Genomic DNA, 21,158 nt, shown 5'->3' with positions numbered 1-21,158 from the left:
AAATATTTTAAAATTTGCAATTGAAAATGTAATTGTCCATTTTCACAAAAAAGATTTTTAAAATCTTGTTTATTTAACTTTTTAAAAAATGTAAGACTTTAATTTTTATAAAATAAAAGCTTAAGTAGAAGTATTATATTTATGCAAACTAATATATCTGTTCTTGTACATTATCAAAAATTATAAAATATTAATATTGATAAGATTTATATTGAGACGAATCAAATAAATTTCATTTAGCTATGTTATACTCTATAAATTAGGAGTAAAGTATAAATTGAAAATAATTGATGAGTAGTGTAAATAAAGAAAGGAGAGTACTTCTATAAGACATCTAGTTCAAGATAAAGATTATTTAATATATATATATATATATATATATATAACAGATTTAATCAGTAACTAAATAGTGTAAAAAGTAAAATGTAACAAAATTTTAGAAATAGAAAAACTACTACTCTATTCATTGTAAATTTAGATTTGAATCTGTTTAGAGTCCAGGCTAATAGTCGAAGTTAGTAATCAAAAAATCCTATTAATACTAAATTGTAAGTATAAAAGCCGAAAACCAGAAAAGCAGTATTCTACCCGCCTATAATTAAAATTAGTACCATGAATTCGCCCCGATAAGTCGACAACTCATGATTAGTTTGTTGGGGGATATTGTTGGTGTTGGTGTTGGTGTTGGGGTTGGTGTTGGTGTTGGTGTTGGTGTTGGTGTTGAAGGTGGTTTTCATCAACCAACTCGATCTCCTTTTGTTTAAGCAAAAGCATCATTCTTTCATTTTCAAGTCTTTTTCTTTCATTTTCAATCTTCATCTTCTCCATTTCTCTTTCTTTTTTACTACTAAATCTAATCCATTTCAATCTTTCTTTTTCCAATTTTAACGCTTCAAATTGTAATTTCAACCCTTTTTCTTCAAATTTTACTAATTGTATCATCATCCATTGTTTCTTCTCCATTGAAGTTTTACTCCTACTTTGTAAAATCTCCATTATTTCCCCATTCAATTCTTGAAATTCATATGAAATTCTTGCTCGTTTTCTTGGATTACCTTCTACTAATTCGTCTTGATCTTCATCGTCATCGAATTCATCATCTTCATGCTCATCATCGTCGTCTTCTTCGTCTTCATCGTCATGATTATGTAACCCTAATTCGACTTTTTCTGGCTCAATTGAAGCCGCTGGAATCGCCGCTGAATGCGAACAAGATTCTTGTTTCTGGTGATTTTGTTGATGATTTGGAATTGAAGAAGGATTTGCAGATCCATGGCTACAACTATTATGATAAGCACACATTTCCCTAAAAAATAAATGCTTAGAATTCAGCAATTTTCTTACTTCTTCTTTCAATTTAGGGTTTAAATCCATGGATTCAAGCAAATTCTGATTCTCTACAACTTTACAAGAAGTTCCTTTACCTAAAATATCATTAACCCTTTTATATCTTTTATTCAAATCATTGAATTTATCTTCACATTGTTGTGGAGATACATAAAACCCTTTCTCCATCATTGCTTTTGACACTGATTTCCATTTTCCTTTCTTCTGTAACAACCCACCCGAACCCAAACCCGGTTTCTTCTTCTCGGATCCAATCTCATTCCCAGCTTCATCTCCTATATAATAAACCGCCATGATCAATAACCTTACCATGTTATCAGTCCATTTCATCCTTTGCCATGGAGAAATGTTATTGCTTCCTTTTCTCTTCCTTTCCATGGAGATGTTTTGATCCTGATCATTTGTAGAATTTGGTTCATCTTCATCACTATTTGTCAATTGGGTTATTTGGGTTTTGGGTTTATGATATGGGTTTGGATTGTTTTGGTTATTGTATGATAAATTGTTGGTGGGTTGTTTCATTGAAAGTTGAGTTTGGTGGTGTTGTTCATATTGTTGTTGGGTTAAAGCAATCATTTGTTGGTGTTGAGGATTTTGAGGTTGTGTAGATTGGTGTAAGGGGATTTCTAACCCAAGCATTCCAACTCCATTATTTGAGTACATTTTTTCTTAGAATAACACCAACATACAAAGAAAATATGAAAGAAATTTGGCAATTATAAAAAAAAAAAGGCTAAACTCTAAAAAAGGAGCTAAAAGGGAAGAATTGTTTGATGAAATATTTGGATAGTTGAGAAAATAAGATTTAATTAGGTAGTTTTTTTGTTTGAGCGTAAATTGGAACACCAAGAAACTTTTTTGAGGAGTGGATATGAAGGAAAAATGGTAGTATTATGGTGATATTGAGTGGTATTGTTGGAGATTATATCTTTGAAAGAGACAAAAAAACAGAGAGAGGAATTCAGAGGCTGTGTTGCTTGTTTTGGAGACTGGAAAACTGCCCATGGTATTTGGTTTCTAAAAATTCTGCTGCCCCCACTGTTTTCAGTTTACCTTAGTCAAAGTATATGGTTTTTGCCTACACTTTTAACATAGGAATACGGCACCAATTCTTGTAAATAAACAAAATAAAGGGAAAATTTATGTGTTAATTTTAAATTTTAGGTTTTTTTTAAGTGTTAGACAAAGCTTTATTTTAGTCCAAGTGATGACCTTGGCTTTTTAATTTTTTTACGTAGTAGACAAAGGGAAGTTTTTTTTCTTAACTTTTCGCTACTTTTATCCGGTATAATGACATTTTTTAAAACGTCGTAATCACCATAATTGACTATAAATTTTAAAATTCAGTCAAAATAAGTATTTAATTTAATCAAAAACTTAACATTTTATCTACCACATGAAAAAGTTAAAAGCTTAAGGTCACCATGTAAATTTTAAAAAATATTTATAGAAACACCAAAAACTCAGGCTCACCCTACAAAATTTACCAAAAATAAAAGTCACATGGAAAAAAAAAATTTAATAGAATTTTTCATTATGTTCTTTTTAAAATATTATCTACATTAACTAGTAACTACACAGTTTAAATTTATTTCTTATTTTGATAGAGTTAAAGATTAATTGAGTTGTTTGTTTGTTTGACCACTCAACTTATTGGGTTTTTAGGTGGTGGAGAGTGTTAGCTGATTTATGTGGTTACAACTAATATTGTTAAGTATCTCAGCTCATTTGAGGAGCTTGTTAGACATTATTAACATAGACAAACTTAACCTATATGAACAAATTTTACATAAGTTTATTTTTCGGCTATTAGTAATTAACTATTTTTCAAACACCCTTTAACATATAATAATAATTTTAAATTATTATGAATAATTCATTAAATAAAGTATATAAAGTTGCAATAATCTTTGGTATTAAGATCAATTGAAAATAGTCTTTTATAATCACTAACAAATAATCAGTGTAAGGTTGTATATAACAGACTTTCAAACTCTACCCAAGATAGGATCCACTTGATGATATCAGAGTAATATAATGATGTTGCTGTATCCACACAATTTAATTGACTTAGCCATTTCTTAATCTTTGTGCTAAATCTTCATGTTGTAAATTCACAAGAACAAAGAAAGTATTGTAATACATTAATTTTTGATTTTTTGCTTGAAGTAATTCGTATAATCTAAAATTATACTATCCATTTAAGATTGAAAGAAATGGATAAGATAAAATAAATAGAGTCACCGTTAGTTGTCAGTGTTTTTTCACAAGTATTAATAACGTTAATTTTTCACTCACATTTTCAATTGTTTAAAATATTCTAATATAAAACAGTTGACAATATCAATGTTTTACTTATTCTAGTTTAATATTATAATTCTAACAAATGTACACCGCTAACTTTATCAGCATTTTATACTCAAAGTAAAATTACTGATAATGTGAGGGGTTCCAACTATTTTGATGGATGACAAATAAATTTCTACTTAATGAGTTAGAAGGTAGATAATTCCATGAATTTAAACGATATAATTGCTAATAATGATAGGAATTTTAGTATCGAGCAAGATAAAAAAAATAAAAATAATAAAAAAATAAAAAAAAAACTACAGATCGATCCTATGTGAACAATATGGTGAAAATTGTAAAAAGTGATCTAAAATGGGAAACATTTGCTTAAATATTTATAGGATTTGAATTTGGGTTTCAAAATATGTTTTTGTTATTTTCCTTAAATGACACTTTCTTTGTTCTTCTTTATTTGCATTCAATTTAACTTTTATATTATTTATCATTTTAAGGTATTTTCATATTGTTGTTGTTATATGGGCAAAAATTTTGTCATATATAATCTTGTTTTATTCGTCTTATCGTATATTTTTATAATTTTAAATCTTTATAATTTTTAGTTGTGTATAACTCTATTGTTCTCGTCAATGACTGGACTAATCAAATAAAGTGATTGGAGCTATATGTGTCAGTTTGCCCGATGGTGATGGACTATTGCTGGTGGGGCTCTTAAGTTGCTATTTAGAACGTCTTCAACGATGGTCCTACATAAGTGAACAAACGAGATAAGGGTTCTTTGGAGGACCTCCTCCGATACCAACAACAAGGTTACTAATGAAGGTGCCTAGCTCACATGATTGAGTGCGTCATGGCTTTTTGCTCAATATGTGTGAGATTAATAAGGGCTTATTTATGGACGTGAGGTTTTTTATTAAGTATTTAATGAAGTATAGAGAATATAATTGCTTGCCTTTTGTGGATACATGTAATATTAATGATAACGTACCTTGGAAAATATGCGGGAATTTGTATTTATAGCATTGACTGTGCATTAAATGTCTCAAAAACTTTACCTATCAATATTACTGATTTGCCCATGTTATAACGGTCATGATAATGACTTAGCCTCTTGCTCTGCCTTTGAATTGATGGATCTCTTTTGAGGATTGCAACGTGTCTTTTTGGGCCTGAGGTGAAAATTGTTGTTTATCGGGCATTGTTGTTTGTCGTTTGCTATAAATGTATTAGCATAATACAGTGTTAGAGAGATTCCTTTTTTTGAGGTTTCTTTGTTTACGTTCATGACAATTGTCATGCATGTAACAATAGAATACTTTTGACCATCTTTTTCGCAGTTGTCAAGAAAGTGTTCTAGATGTTGTTACACACTATATGAACCGGCTCAACACCATGTTGGATATAGGTGAGCTTTGTGGGATGAATTGCAAACGTACAAGGATTTCTCTTCCTACATAGATCTTTTGTGTTTTCGGTATTTTAAGACTTTATACTTATGATTAGTAGACTGTTATTGTCATGGTTGTACCTTGGCAAGTTGCTAGGTGAATGTACGATCCTCACGTGTGAACAATAGACGTTATAGTTATCCTGGTCTCATGTGAAGGTTATTATTACGATGTCCGATGATGGCGTTGTGACTATTTAGATGGATGTCAGGAGGTTAAGTGTGTTTGACAAGTACCAAGTTTCTACTTTCTAGCCATACATCCTAATAGTGTAAAAAGGTGTTTTTTGGCATTGAAAATTAATGGAAAAAATATATTAAGATTCTTTTATAAGTTAATTAAGTCTAAAAGAAGCAAATCAATCGAATTCTATTAATATTAACCAATAAAAAAAATAAATGACATGATTACACTTAAATTAACTTTTTACTATTATACAGTAAATTAATAGAATGTATTTCCCGCAATTCCACTCCTAATTATCATACGTTTATTGCCTTATTGGTATCGGTATCTTAAACCCATTTCTTTAATGGCGCCAAAATAAACCTGAACCCTAATTTCTCCCTTTTCCCAAAATCAATTACAATTTACATCATCTATATAATTCAAATGGGCGCGTCGCTCTCCAATTCATCAGACGGCGATGCTAATGGAGGATTAGATAATGGTCCTGGCCTTGGCGATATCCCGGAGGCATGTGTAGCCCGTGCATTTCTCTATTGACTCCGCCGGAAATATGCAATCTTGCACGCCTTAATCGTGCATTTCGTGATGCTGCTTCTTCTGATGGCGTTTGGGAATCAAAATTACCCCCTAATTATCAAAATCTGCTTGAAATTCTACCTCCGGAACGTTACCAGGGTCTTACCAAGAAAGCTATTTTTGCTCTTTTTGCAAGATCCGTCTCGTTTGATGATGGCAACAAGGTCAGTTTTATTTTTTGGTCTTGAATTATAGGATTATTTTGTTGTTTGGGTTGATAAGGGTTTTCTTGGGTTTATTGGGATTGCTTGTGCTTATTGGCTGGTTAATCTGATATTTTTTTAGCATTTTGGGAATCCTCAATTTGAGTTTGTGACAATAAATTACGTTTTCTTTGAGAATTCTGTGTTTTGGGCTTTCCATTGTCTTGCTAGAATTTTCATTTGGCTCCAAAATTCTGTATGTTTGTTTGATGATACTTTCTATTTGATGAATTATATGTTTTAGGGATTTGCATTTTACTGTAGGATCGAAAAGGGCGATGCTCATGGTGAAAGTGTCTAATAATTTGTGTCATTGTGTGGGTTTAATTTAATTATCTTTGTTTGGATTTAATTGATTTTGGATTGTAATTGTTAGGCAGCAAGTAGAGGTGGATAAAGTGACAGGGAATGTGTGCTTTTCCGTATCGGCTAGAGCAATGGAGATCACTGGGATTGATGATAGAAGATATTGGACTTGGATGCTTACAGATGTATCCCAGTAAGTCACATCTGTTTTTATCTTCTATTTTGTAAAATAGCTTGTTGGACAATTTGATTGGGTGGTCAAATAACTTTTTGTTATGAATTAGCTAATTTATAACAAGCTGCCCACACTAGTGTGTTTAAATTGTCAAATCCGTTGATAAAATTAGTTTGTCAAATTAGCCATTTAAATTAACTATCATTTATTAGCCGTTTGCCAAACCCCCTCTAGTATGATGCTTGGTTGTACTCCTACTTAAGAGTCTGGCTCTGGAGATAACCTCATCATTGAAATCTAGCCAAGAGGATAGTTGTGTTAATATATCAAGGTATTTTTTAATAGGAAAATATTGATTATAATTTGCTCAACAGCCTATAAGTTTATGGTTCTGCTTGAGCTATCTTGGACATATGTACTGCTATATAGGAATTGAGCCGCTCACCCCTTCATTGTTGTACTTGTAACACTCTAACACTCTATCATGTCCTACAGAATTGGGAATTCTGCTTTCTTATAAACTAGTCAACTATCCATTCTTTTATATGCTTGTCTGCTTACGTTTTGAAAATGAGCGCTTAAGAGCATTGTAGAGATTACTAATTGTAGAGATTATTAAACATCGTTGTCGTCGTCGTCATCATCATCATCATCGTACCCAGTGTATATCACCCATAAAAAACTATGATCAGGGTCTGTGGAGGGAAGGAAGTTGGCAACCTATACCCATCAAGGAGGACGTGGTTGAAGAGTCCCCCGGCTGGATTACTAAACAAGGATGTCATTAATTGGAAAATTTTGTATTTTGAGCTTTGTAGACTGAGTGCATTTGAAGTTTGGTTGGGCGTTTTGATTAGTTTAGTTATGTGGAATGTGTGACGTCACTATTTAATCTGGATACTCTTGAGCATTTCCAAAATCCTTTTGGCCATTACATTATTCATTTGACGCCCTTTTTATATTTCATTTGGTTTCATGCTCACTTTCTCAGCCATATGTTGAACTCTACATCAGGGGAGTTGCCCTTTGTTTCCATGGAATGAGCTTATTGTGCTTTACAATCTTTTTCCAGTTTAATGCTATATCCCTATACAGTTGGCATTTTAGGTAGTATTCTCGTTGGCCACCATTGGTTTACATATGTTCTCTTGTCTTTATGCTTATCTTGTCAAAAAAATGCCTCGCCAACCAATTTCTTATTATAATACTATAATAGCGCCTTTTTCTTTCCTTTAATGTTAAGGATCTCTTATCCCCTTCTAAACTTGTTGGTTTTGTCCTCTGTTAAATACTCGACAGAAATACTTATACTCTTGTAACAACTAACAAGCGTACCATTCTCTAATGCTCGTTTTTTGTCATACTCGGCTTCTCGCTACTCAAAAGCTATGTATTCTGTAATCTTGATCCTTAAGCTACTGTTGATACAAGTAAAACTGCATTTTCACGAGTTGCCAACAAGTACTTACCCTCTTTTACATCTTTGAGAGGGTTGGTGAATCCTATTCTTTTTCTTTGGTTTATTGATTAATGGTTTTATAGCGGGCAGTACTCCAGTCCGAAGTGCGGGTATTGTATAAGCTGAAATCGAGGTGGGTTAGATGCCCTAGGAAGGGAGAATTACTCTTCATGTAGGTGGTGAAAATCGAACTTTTGTCACAAGGGTAAAAGGAAAAACCTTCAACCGCTAAGTCAACCCATGATTCTCTGCAAGCACCAATTTAGTTGTACTTTTTTTTTCATTCAAAAAAAAATGCATTTTATTATTTTTGTTTTGTTACTGGTTTGTCTTTCGGTCTGCTACGTGTATGAGTCTAACCATTTTGACGTTTTCGCAGGTTTCAGGTGATGGCTTATTTGCAGCAAATATGGTGGTTCAAGGTTGATGGTGTCGTAACACTTCCTCTACCTCCTGATACCTACACCGTCTCCTTTAGGCTACATCTAGGAAAGTTTTCCAAGAGCTTGAAGCGTCACACGACTAACTTTGAACACACACATGGTCGGATATAAAGCCAGTTCGATTCGAATTTACAACTTCTGATAATCAGCACGCGACTACTGAATGCTGTTTGGATGATACAGAACCAGACGAGATGAAAGAAAATCTCAAGCGTGGGTGTTGGATAGAGTACATTGTGGGTGAATTTACCGTCAAAGATTCAGAGTCAGCAACAGGAATCAAGCTCTCGATGAAACAGATTGATTGCACGCATTCAAAAGGCGGGCTCTGCGTAGATTCAGTTTCGATCATATCAAGCGATATAAGACATCGAAGAAGATTGCTTCCGATTTAGCCGTATAATCAACAATTATCGTGTGTATATAATAAACTGTAAGTTGTCTGAAATATCACATAGAGGTTATTTATGTATACCATCTGTATATGGTTCTGTAATTACAAAATAGAATGTAGAATGCCCAAAATATGTTGTTATTTATGCATTTGGGCATGTAAATAGTGTAAGTTGCATATTTTGTTAATGACTACACATTCCTGATTTTTTTTGAGTGAACTTGAAGGATTGTGAGACAATTGGTAGACATGGTAGTATTGAAGACTGTACATTTGTCATGTGATAGGTTTTGATTCTTACCATTTTCGTACATGATTAATTTTCTCTGTACCTTTGAATAACTAAAAAGTTCCATCCACATATATTAATCACGTTTTTTACTATTTATATAATTCGAATTTCTGTCTTATTTTTTCAACAATTTATATGCTCTTCAATATTCATATGAATCACATTACTGCAAATTCAAGATACGAAAAAGCGTATATAAAAAGTTAATAGTGTATTTAAGGAAGCGTATATAAAAAGTTAATAGTGTATTCAAGGGCAAAATCGTAAAGCACTCAAATCTAAAGATATCCATCACTATTTACTAGAGGAGGGACAATGATAGTTGACTCCATATTTCTCTCAAGAATGGTACATGTTCCATTTAAAACAAGATGCAATTCTCCATGAATGATCAAACACCCCTTAAATCTTGTTATTTATTTTCCTTTCATCTACATTTTAAGTTAGGTTAAAATTAGATTCAATTATAAGATCGAGTGAATATCGGAGTATCGGATAATAACTCAGAGATAGACGACTAGCAACTAGCAATTACCAATGGCATGAATCTTGGTAACTAGTTCTATAAATAGATTCTATGTCACATCCCAATAAATTTTAAGTAGTACTCCTAATTAATGAATTTGGGGGCATTTGTAATTGTGGGGAGTTCTACAGTAATTTTATAAGCCTTCTTAGGGCAATTGAGAAAAGCAACAGAATATCTGACACATATTCATTGAATTAAATAAGCAATGTACCCCTAAATTTAACCCAATCCATAAAGTTCCCTTTTTTTTTTTTATTAAAATTACTAAAATATCCTTAAATTTATTTTTAATTATAAAATCAACCATTATTATAACTAAACTACATTTTTTAATATAATTAAAGTAAAATAAAAAATATTAATTTTAAAAAAACAATTTTTTTAAAATCGGAAAATGAATCCAATCACACGTGTTGTGTTGAAATTTGATACATAATCACTATTCTGGCCAAAAATTTTGATAGAAAAATCACATTACTGCAACGTTTGTGGCATTTGAACCTAGACTTTAAGATCTTTCCAATGATATATTATATACTCAATTCCAATAACCGAGCGAAAAATGATGTTCGTTTAAAATTTGCTTGTGCTGAAATTTGATATATGTTCAATCTTTGGGGCATAACTTCTTATAGAAAAATCGTATTAATGCAAGATTTGCGACGTTAGATTTTAAACTTCAAGAGATTTCCAACGGCATATTATATGCCCGATTCTGACAATCGAGTAAGAGATGACGAACGTTTAAAGTTTACAGCGATGTCTAACATCCAGACACGCGCGACCGGACCGCGGTGGCGTCATGCGTTTTGCGCCACCATACCGCGATCCGGTCGCGCGTTTTACGAGATCATACTGTGGCACAGTCGCGCACGACTAGAGGTTAAAAATCGCTGCAAACTTTAAATAGTTGTCATTTCTTGCTCGGTTGTCGAAATTGGGCATATAATATGTCGTTGGAAAGTTCTCGAAGTCTAATTTCCAATGACACAAACCTTTGCATTAGTAAGATTTTTCTATAAAAAGATATGCCCAAAAGATTGAACATATAACAAATTTCAGCACAAACAAACTTTAAACGATCGTCATTTCTCGCTCGGTTATCGGAATTGGGCATATAATATATAATTGGAAAGATCTTGAAGTCTAGGTTCTAATTCCGTAAACATTGCAATTCTGTGATTTTTCTATTAGAATTTATATCAAAAAAAGTGAACATGTATCAAATTTCAACACACGTTTTTTTAAATTAACGATCATTATTGATGCTTACCGAATCATTTTGGTGATTATTTTAATTTTTCACAGTAATTCGCTTTTCAGTTTAAGCTTATTTTAGTTCAATGAGTGTTCGTAGAGAGTTTTTAGAAAGATGTTAGAGATTGAAGGTTTGAAAAGTAACCAGGGACATTCTGAAAAGTTCAATATATAAGGGGTGGCGAGAAAATGAAAAGGTCTGCAAAGTATAATAATGCCCAAATTTAAACCCAAAATCAACCCATAAAATAGGGTCTCTTTGGTTTATGGGTTTGTTTGGCATGACCATAGTCTTATAAATAGAGGTGTTTATTTGAGTTATTGGGCTGATTACATGTTAGGTATTTTTAGTCGGTTCAAAATTGAGTCTTGTGTCTATATAAATGTAAATCTATTTTTAAGTCGGATTAAATTGGATTCGGTTATAAAGTTGGATGGATATCGGATCATTAGGTCTGTTTTAAACACCTATACTTTTAAGCTACATGTTATAATAATAATTTGTAAAATAAAATTTTAGGTTGTTATCATTTTATTAAAACAAATTATAAGTTAATGTAATTTTACTCTTATTAATTTTTTAATCTAAAATTTAGTTCTTCAATTACACAATTAGCTTACAAGTCATTCATCATTTTTTAATAGTTAAACGAACAAAAAATCAAATGCTAAAGCCAACTTATAAACTAACGAAAAAGTTATCTACCAAATGTAATACATGACTTTTTCATCAATTTTTTGATTGACTCATGACTTTTAAATTAAGTCAATAAATAAACTACTATTAATAATTTTGTTGACTTTCTACATTTTGACTAACTTGCTCTCCAATGAAAAACAAATGGCCAACAACTAATTATAGTTTTATTTAATATCCCATTATCCAACTTTGTAACCAAATTCGATTTAACTTGACTTTAAAATAAATTTAAAATTAAATAAAAATAATTTTTAACATAAAATTTAATTTTAAAAAATATCTAACTTAGTCTAATGAAATACCCTAAAATAGACAGCTGCTGGCAGTGCCTGTTAACACTGCAAGTGAGTTAAGGAAAACACTGTATTGTCTGTATAGAAATGCCTAGGGATTGATGAAAAATTGATAAATTAACCAGTAATCTATGTACTGTTTCGTATTCTTTATTTGTCTTTTTGTATAACAAACAGTGACAAAAATGGCAGATTTCATGCAGTATGTGCTTAACACAGTAACAACAACCCTTCTAACCCAATGTCCTCTACTGTAATTTTGTCTGAATTTCTTCCACTACAACTAAAATTAAATTTTTTTTTATATAAAGATTTTTGACACCATCGTTCAAAATTATTTTATATATGCGGTTAATATGTAAGAAAAAATATAGTCAAGTGGGATCTTGTTTGAATTGTCTAATTGCATACTTTTATAATATTAAGTTTTTATAATTTTTAGATAAGTATAATTCAATATATAAACATTCAAAATAATACATTAGATTGCGGAAAAAGTCAAATGAGCAAGTATAGTGGAATGGTGTAAGTAAGAATTAATGACACTAAATAATATCGCTGATTTATATTTTTAGTATAATAATTATTGGTTTTTATTTTAAGTTTAATATAAAGTGATATAGTGAAATTTTATTTTGACTTTTAGTGATATATGTAACCATTATTATAGTTTATAGTGACATCTATGAGAAATGCTATTAGATTCTTTGTCCCGAAAGCTTTTGCATGATTTTTTATTATACAACTAAATAGTCTAATAAATGTCGCTAAATACACTATATACCATAGAAATTTAAAGTGGTGACATTTAAATTAAATGTCACTAAATATATGTAATGTAGCTTATTGTCGATTCAAGCTCGGATAAAAAAAGGAGAGTGAGCATTAGATTAATAACAGCCAACATCTCATGAATCATGATCATGCAAAAATCATTTTGGAATTAAGGCTCTGTTGTGGTAATTTCGCTCGTGAGTGTTTGTCGCTTGTTGTCGGTTTAAACTCAAATAAAAAAGGAGGATGAATGGTAGATTAATAACAATTAGTATCTCATGACTATGAAGCAAAAAGCAATTAGAAATATTAAGGCTTTGATATTATTGTTAATAGAGTTTTATTTGGTTTTGCAATGGGAGAATAGCGTGAGTAGGGAATTGCATATGTTGTCTCTTGTATTCAAGACCATATTTTGAGGACCCGTTGGCCGATGGTGACTTTTCATTGCTCTCAAACATGCCTTCCCAATTTTCGTAGAGCTACAAGATACGATTTTAAATTAAAAATTTAGAATAAAAAATCTATATTCTCGTAATTTATATTAATTATGTAAAAATAGCCCGTCTTCTATGATACCGTCTCATGGTGAAACGACCTCAAAACAAGAAGTCTATAAACGAACAAACATGAAATCAATTTGTGACCTCAAAAGTTTCTATTATTGGGCTATTTAACCTAAGAATGAAGTATGTCATCTCACGATGAGACCATCTGATACAGTGATATAATTTAACCTTTATTTAAGATGGGTCACAAGATGAAATCAATTTGTGAAATTTAAGTCACATAATTTACCAATAAATGAATAAAGAAAATTTGAATATAATAAATGAATAAACATGTGTGGTTCACATCACACAATTAATTAATTATTATATATCCTTTCAAAAAAACCTAATTATTATATATAGTTAACATATATATTATGATTGTGTTTTAGAAATGAATCATAATTGAATGATAACACTCTCATCAAACCGGTAGAACCTAGAAAGTAATTGTGATTTAGAATACAACCCTATGATATTTTGTTTTACATTGAGTATTGATAGTTAGGATGTATTTTGATTGGAAAAAGAATATTAATTGTATTTATAAATATCAAAATGTTCAATATATTGATAAAAATTATTCTGTAGGGGAATCTATTAATTAACATTATATACATACATGAAAATATGATAATGAAATTGATTCAACATACATATATAAATAAGCGTTTAGCTAGTCCTCTACTAGTACCTTTGGTTTATTACCATGTCTTTATTTGATCTTTGTAAATTTATTATAACTTATTTAGATAATTACTTGAAAGTTCGGTTAAAGGGACGTAACTGATAACAAAATAAGTTTGGTTAATTACTGAGAAATTCATTTTTACTAATCATTTTCATATATAACAAACGTCTTAAATGGCTCAATTAACCAACAGGTTAAATAAACAAACAAACAACCAACGACAAAATGCTAAACACCCATGTCATTGTATATAAAACTCGCTTTCTCCATTTTATTATACTTGCTACTGATAATGACATTTTTCCATTGAATATGAGTATATCTCAGAACAGAAGAAATATAAAACAAACTTAGAAAAAAAAAAGGAAAATATAGCAAAATTGTGGGGGTATAATAAGTAACAATCATAGTCCTTTTTCAATTAGTCTTTTCACTTTCTAACCTTAACCCAACATTTTTCGAAAAAAATGGAAGTTAAGTCCCTTTCATAATTTATAATTTTTTAAAATTATATATTCTGTCAAATGCAGCTTACATATATAATGAACATATATCAGGCAGTTGATGATAAGTTACCCAAATGTTTTGGGATAGTTTAAAAAGAGAAGCCAAAAATGGATTATTGGAACAATAATAACACAAAAATCTTCAACAGGAACCCTACTTTTTTTTCTCAATCTTCAGCTCAGATCTCCTCCAGCAACTTACTAAAGAATTCTTTCTTGTTTGATCGTTTTCCTGGTGAGTTATTTCATGTACATACCAATTTTGTATTATCAAATAATAATAATAATAATAATAATAATAATAATAATAATTATTATTATTATTATTATTATTATTGTTATTATTAGAAAAAATTATCTTCAATAATTCAATCTATTCATGAATTTCCCACAATAATCCTATCTATTGATTAACCATAAATAATCTCAACTTTGAAGGGTATTTTCCTAGAGTAAACCCGGTGACCAGATGACTCATTATAGCAAATTTTATTTTTTTTTTAAAAAAAGATAAATTAAAATAAAATGTCGAAAAAAATGTTAAAAAAATTTCAAAATTTTTCTCTAATTTTAAATTAATTTTCAGTTTACTTTTTTGGTTAATTACCTACTATAGTAGGTCATTGGGTTACCCAAGTTTACTCTAGGCAAATACCCCTTGAAGTTAGGATTATTCATGGTTAATCAATAGGTAAGATTATTATAAGAAAATCACGAATAAGTTGGATTATTCTAGGTAAATTTTTCTTATTATTATTATTATTATTATTATTATTATTATTATATTATTATTATTATTATTATTATTATTATTATTATTATTATTATTATTATTATTATTATTATTATTATTTATTACACTTTAATTAAAAATTTTGTAAATGATAACAATTATATATTTTCATCGATATTTATAATTTAGTTTTTAACCAATATGTCAAATATCAATATATTAAGAAATTTTTGCATTAGGAGGATTTTTATACTAGTATTTTAATAATTCTTATTAAGTGTTATGTTAACTAATATATATATTTCCTTTCAAAAAAACTACCATGTATAGATTTTATTAATAACTACACATCTTTCTTTTTGGTGAGTGCTATTAGACGGAAGTGTAGCTTTACTGAAAAGAAAAGAATAGGGTAATTCAAAACATTCACAATATAAATATAAGCAAGAAAATGAAACAATGTATTTAAGGGCCATCTGCGATCAAAAATCTTGCACAACTCTAAATTAAAGTTTTACGATTGAGAAAATCATGAGTTTATTAGCCCAATAATGAAAGGTTTTATACTCTAATTTCATCAATTTTTAGTGTGACCATCTCTATTGGGCTGGGTTATTATGTACATTTTGTGTGTTAAAGTGATTACTTAAGTGGTTAATAAAAAAATGAGTTAGTTATATGGGCTCATCTCATGGTAAGACGGTCTTATACAAGACGAGCTGTTCTAATATTTGATAAGAATTTGATTCTCACCACCAACAAAATTAGGGTTATTTGTAGAATATAATTGTTAACCCAAAATTTGAATATAATTAATTTGTAATTTTTTTTTCTTTAATTAGGGTTAGAGGTAATAATGCACCAACAAGGTCCAATAGAGATAAATGCATCATCAAGTAAAATTCCAAGCATGGAGGTGGATCAAATGAAGGTAATGAGGTATGGAGATGAGCAAGAGATGAAGATAAAAAGGCGGTTATCGACGAATCAATTAGACTCATTGGAGACAAGTTTTCAACAAGAAAGGAAACTTAATCCAGATAGAAAGATGAAACTTGCTAAAGATCTTGGGCTTCAACCAAGACAAGTTGCTGTTTGGTTTCAAAATAGGAGAGCAAGGTGGAAAGCTAAGAAACTTGAGGATTTGTATGACGCTCTTAAAATTGAGTTTGATGTTGTTTCTAAAGAGAAGCAAAATCTTCAACAAGAGGTTAGCTAGGGTTACCTTATACTTAATTCTCCTTTAGCTTGTTTAACGGGCCGGGCCGGGCCGGGCCGGAGATCTGCTAAAAGCTCGTGACCTAGTTAGCTACTGCGCCAGATTTAGGAAAAAAAAAATTAAAACAAAAGTGATATATAATTTTTCATATATTATTTCTTTATTTATGAAAAATTATAGATTGATTTACTATGCATACTTTTATTAATATTAATTTTTAGAGATAATTAACATAAAAAAATATTCTAATGTTTTTTTAAACCCAAGAACACCTAGGTCCGTCACTATAGTTGCTTCCTTTTTAAAACGGTTAATTCGATCATTTTTTAGAATTAATTATGTGGGCTTTTAACGAATCAGTTTATTTAATAAAAAGGACAGCTAATTATTTAAAATAAGAAAATATTGTAATAAATATTGACTATATCAGTTAAAATACGTATTTTTATCTTTTTTTTGTTTTTCATAATTTTTTTTAAAAAAATATTACTATCTTTAAACGTCAACGTTTTTTTAGCCTTTGCCATTAAAAATTGATAGAAGCTAACAAGAAGAATAATAGAGCTAAACCGTTTGTTTAAGTGGACTGATCCATTAATAATCACTCCACCCTCCTTTTTGAATTAAATACACAATTTGATTTTACACACTTATCGACAAACTATTTTAATCTTAAATATCTCTAATTTTATTCGGTTAAAAGTTATAAAAATTTAATATTTATAAAATTTATGAGACGAATTAGACAAGATCTACTTGACCATGTTTTTACTTATAAATTGAAAATAAAATACAAATTAAAAGTAATTGTTAAATAGTAAAAAAAAACAAGCAGAACATTTGATCTGAATAAGTGGACGGGTCTACTAGGGAGAACACAATATTAGTAGATTGATACCTAATATTTTGATTGAGCATGCATGTAGGTTCAGAGATTGAAGGCTATACTAAAGGAACAAGCCACAAGGAAGCAAGTATGCAGCACAGAAGTCTCATGTGAGGAGACAGTAGAAAGCCCATCAGCTGCTGCACCAAACCAAAATTGTGAAGGTCATAAAATGCATAACATGACCCAAGTCACTGTCGGTCGCGACCCTGACAATGACCCTGGTCATTTTGTCTTTAACATTTACGACTCAGAATCTTATTGGGGTGCTCTAGATCAAAATAATAACTTTATGTTTAAATATTATAGGAGTAAATAAATTTTGTCTACATATAGTTTAAGTCGGACCGTTTCTTTAAGAGATGTCTCTCACGCCAGCCTATTAAAGCTGATTACCTACTTTTATTTTATGGGCCAGCCAAATTAAGAATAGTCTCTCAAAGACAACGTCTCTCACAAGAATTTGTGTTTATGAAAATTTAGCAATATATGTAATGTTAATTGAGCCTAGAAGTATTTTGGAGGTGTTTTGAAATGAATAGGTTGAGGCCTTTCTTATAAAGTTATGAGGTTTTTGTGATATTATAGTTGAGCTTTAAAAAAAATTGATAAACTATTTATATTAATAAGGTGTATTTTCTTTTTAAGAGAATTCGTTTGCTAAGAACTCTTCAATTTAGCATGCTTGTGATGGTTTGATGGACACGGGGTTTGATTACAATATTTTCATGTTTTTTATTATGGAATATATTTTTAATAATTTACATTAATTTGGATTTATTATTACTCTTATTCCTATCAATATTATTCATATTAATAAGTAATACGATGCTTTTACTTAAATAGAGTATGTAGTTAATACTACGCAATTGAACTATTATTTTGTTCGTGTTAAAAACAGAAAATAATTACATAAAAAGGATACTTTTGGGTGGTTGTTATGATGGAATAATAATTAGTAGAAAATTAAAAAATTTTTATAAATTCAATAATACCTAAAACTATAATATTTTAGAGAGAGAAAGTTTAGCTTTGCCTAAGAAAAACAAAAATTAGATTTCATTCTTTTTTTTTTAACTTACTCCCAAGGGGTGTCTTTATAGAGACTTTCTAGTGGGCCTTTTTGTTAGTGGATTTAACTCATATAAAATGGAAGCTCATATTTATTCATTTTTAATTCTCATTTTACAAATTGTTAAAAGATCAATGGTACTTGCAATCATTATATGTAAGAAAAAAAATATTTTAATTTGTCCATATATTGATATAATTGATAAGAAAAAGTAAGTACTCTCTAGTCACTAAATAAAATATAATTTATATAATTGATGATAAGTAAGTTAATATTTTTATATAATTGATGATAAGTAATTTATATAATTGTTGTTTAAGATTAGTACATTATTTTTTAAAATTTCAAAAGGGGCTCAATAATAAAATGTACTCCTAATCGATGGATAGACTTAAATAATGATTGGTTATTTTAATTTGTTTGTTGGACAAACAATTTTATTAGATTTCCATTTATCTTGATAAACCTTCTTTATTCATCTATCATTTTTTTTCATAAACTATGGAGTATTTATGCTTATCAAGAGATGTTTCAAATTGGCCTCATTAACCAAAACACGAGTATAACTCGAAATATCAAAAATAGCTAGATTGTTAATGTTACATAAATACCCCTGATTCTCATATATATATATATATACTCTCTCTCCTTTTCTTCTTTCTGATATATGTAATAGGCTATTGTTTCTTCCCTTCTCTCATATATACTCCCTTGTTCTCTGAAAATGATTGTATCATCTTGAGTTGAAATCAACACTTGAATGCAATAAGATCAACTTTGTCATGGTATCAGACGCCACCCAATTGCGATTGTCCATATTACATCTTCTCAATTTTTTTTCTGATGAATGATTACAATCTGGTATTTTTCTTTTTGCTTCATGTTTCATCACCATTGATGTCCTGCTTGTTTTCCTTCTTGAATGTTTCTGGATTATTCTTTATCTTTCTTGGTTAATCGTTTTTTTTTCCGTTGATTCTATTGATCTTCTTTCTTTTTCATTTTTCTGGTTTCTTGTTCTTGATTCAATTTTTTTTGGGGTTTTTGTTGCGTCATCATCTTCTTGACCGGTTTTAGGATGTCTTCAGAATCTACCCCTTTTGATCTCAATTCTGATCATACATCACCATATTATCTACACCCCAGTGATGCTAGTTTCATTCTTGTGTCTGAACCTTTCTCTGGAACCAATTTTAACGATTGGACACGTGTTGTTGTCATTGCCCTTTCTGCAAAGAACAAATTAGCCTTTGTTGATGGCTCCATTCCTAAACCAGAACCCAATTCACCTACAATCAAATGTTGGGATAGAGTAAATAACACTCTCATGACTTGGTTCATGAAAATTCTTGATCAACCTATTGCAAGAAGTGTTCTACATTTTCCCACTGCTTTTGATATCTGGAACAATCTGCATGCAAGGTTTGGACAAACATCAGGCACACAAATCTTTTCCATCTTTCAACAGTTGGCTGATACTGAGCAAGGTTCTGACTCTATTTCCTCCTTCTATACTAAACTTAAAATCTTATGGGATGAACACGATGCCATACAACCCTTGCCTTCTTGTGTCTGTAATGGCTGCACTTGCAGAATCAATTCCAAGCTTCTAAAAATACAAGAAGAACAAAGGCTTATAATTTTTCTAATGAAACTCAGCTCCTCCTTTACACAAGTTCGATCTAACCTGCTCATGCAATATCCGCTGCTTGCTATAAGCCATGCTTACAGACTCTTAATACAAGAGGAACAGCATAGACACTACTCTGAATTTACAACTGAGACTCCTCACGCTTTCTTGGGCAACAACAGGTCTAGACAACACAATAGGCTCTCTTTTTCCCAAACCTCTGTCAAACATGATATCTCAAGGAAATCAAGACCTTTTTGTGATTACTGCAAAAGAGCAGGACATATTAGGGATAAATGCTTCAAGTTACATGGCTATCCTTCTAAATCCTCTACTCTACCCCAAGGCAACTGGAAAGGGAAACAAGTTGCTGCTGCTATAACAAATGATCATACTGACACCAATGAGTTCTTCACCCCTGCATCTTTTACCCAGGAACAATACTCCCAGATCCTGACTCTTCTTAGTCAACAACAGCAAGAAACTACTCCCACTCTTAATGAAGACTCAAACAATGCTTGCTTCCTTGCTGGTAAATCTTGTTTATTCTCATCTACTAACACTATGTGGATTCTTGATAGTGGTGCAACTAATCACATGAGTTATGATTTAAATTTGTTTTCATCATATCATAAGATCACAGCTCATGACAATAACACAATTACTATACCTGATGGCACTTCTGTACATGTTAAACACGTAGGTTCTGTTAATCTTAATCATCATATCATCCTGTAAAATGTGCTTCATGTACCTAATTTTCATTTTCATCTTATATCCATCAGTAAATTATGTGAAGATCTTAATTGTACTATATCATTCACAAATAATTCATGTTGCATCCAGGCCCCTTCTCTGAACAGGCCAATTCAGCTTGGTAGGCTCAAAAAAGGCTTATACTACTATCAGAATGATACACCAAGCACACCAAATTCCACATCCATCATTGCCTCTACTCTATACTCTTGCAATTCTGCTCAATCAAATATCAATTTGGCCAAGCTTTGGCATCTTCGATTAGGTCATGCTCCCTTTTTCTGTTATCAAACATGTTCAACCTTCTCTCAATATATCAGATTATGTAAATACTTGTCTTTGTAAAATTTGCCCTGCTGCAAGACAGAACAGACTTCCCTTTGGCCATAGTACAATAAAATCTACTGTACCCTTTGAATTGT

At 30.6% G+C, this 21,158-nt stretch overlaps 2 protein-coding genes and 1 pseudogene across 2 annotated transcripts; 2 read left to right on the top strand and 1 right to left on the bottom strand.

Annotated features, from left to right (window-relative positions):
- Positions 1 to 371: 371 nt before the first annotated feature.
- LOC130826762 (uncharacterized) lies at positions 372 to 2,475 on the bottom strand. The gene has a single exon (XM_057692335.1). The coding sequence runs from the start codon at positions 2,008 to 2,010 to the stop codon at positions 646 to 648; it is 1,365 nt and encodes a 454-aa protein (XP_057548318.1). The 5' UTR covers positions 2,011 to 2,475; the 3' UTR covers positions 372 to 645.
- A 3,100-nt stretch (positions 2,476 to 5,575) lies between these two features.
- LOC130827519 (F-box protein PP2-A15-like) lies at positions 5,576 to 9,227 on the top strand (annotated as a pseudogene).
- Positions 9,228 to 16,037: 6,810 nt separating this feature from the next.
- LOC130827279 (putative homeobox-leucine zipper protein ATHB-51) lies at positions 16,038 to 17,785 on the top strand. The gene is made up of 2 exons (XM_057692946.1): positions 16,038 to 16,383; positions 17,319 to 17,785. Exons 1-2 carry the CDS (start codon positions 16,084 to 16,086, stop codon positions 17,595 to 17,597), a joined length of 579 nt encoding a protein of 192 aa, XP_057548929.1. The 5' UTR covers positions 16,038 to 16,083; the 3' UTR covers positions 17,598 to 17,785.
- Positions 17,786 to 21,158: the final 3,373 nt, after the last annotated feature.

The sequence above is a fragment of the Amaranthus tricolor genome, chromosome 11 (genome assembly GCF_026212465.1).
Source record: "Amaranthus tricolor cultivar Red isolate AtriRed21 chromosome 11, ASM2621246v1, whole genome shotgun sequence".
Lineage (NCBI taxonomy): Eukaryota > Viridiplantae > Streptophyta > Magnoliopsida > Caryophyllales > Amaranthaceae > Amaranthus > Amaranthus tricolor.
Note: the sequence above shows the minus strand (reverse complement) of the source record. Positions and strands in the feature narration are given on the sequence as shown.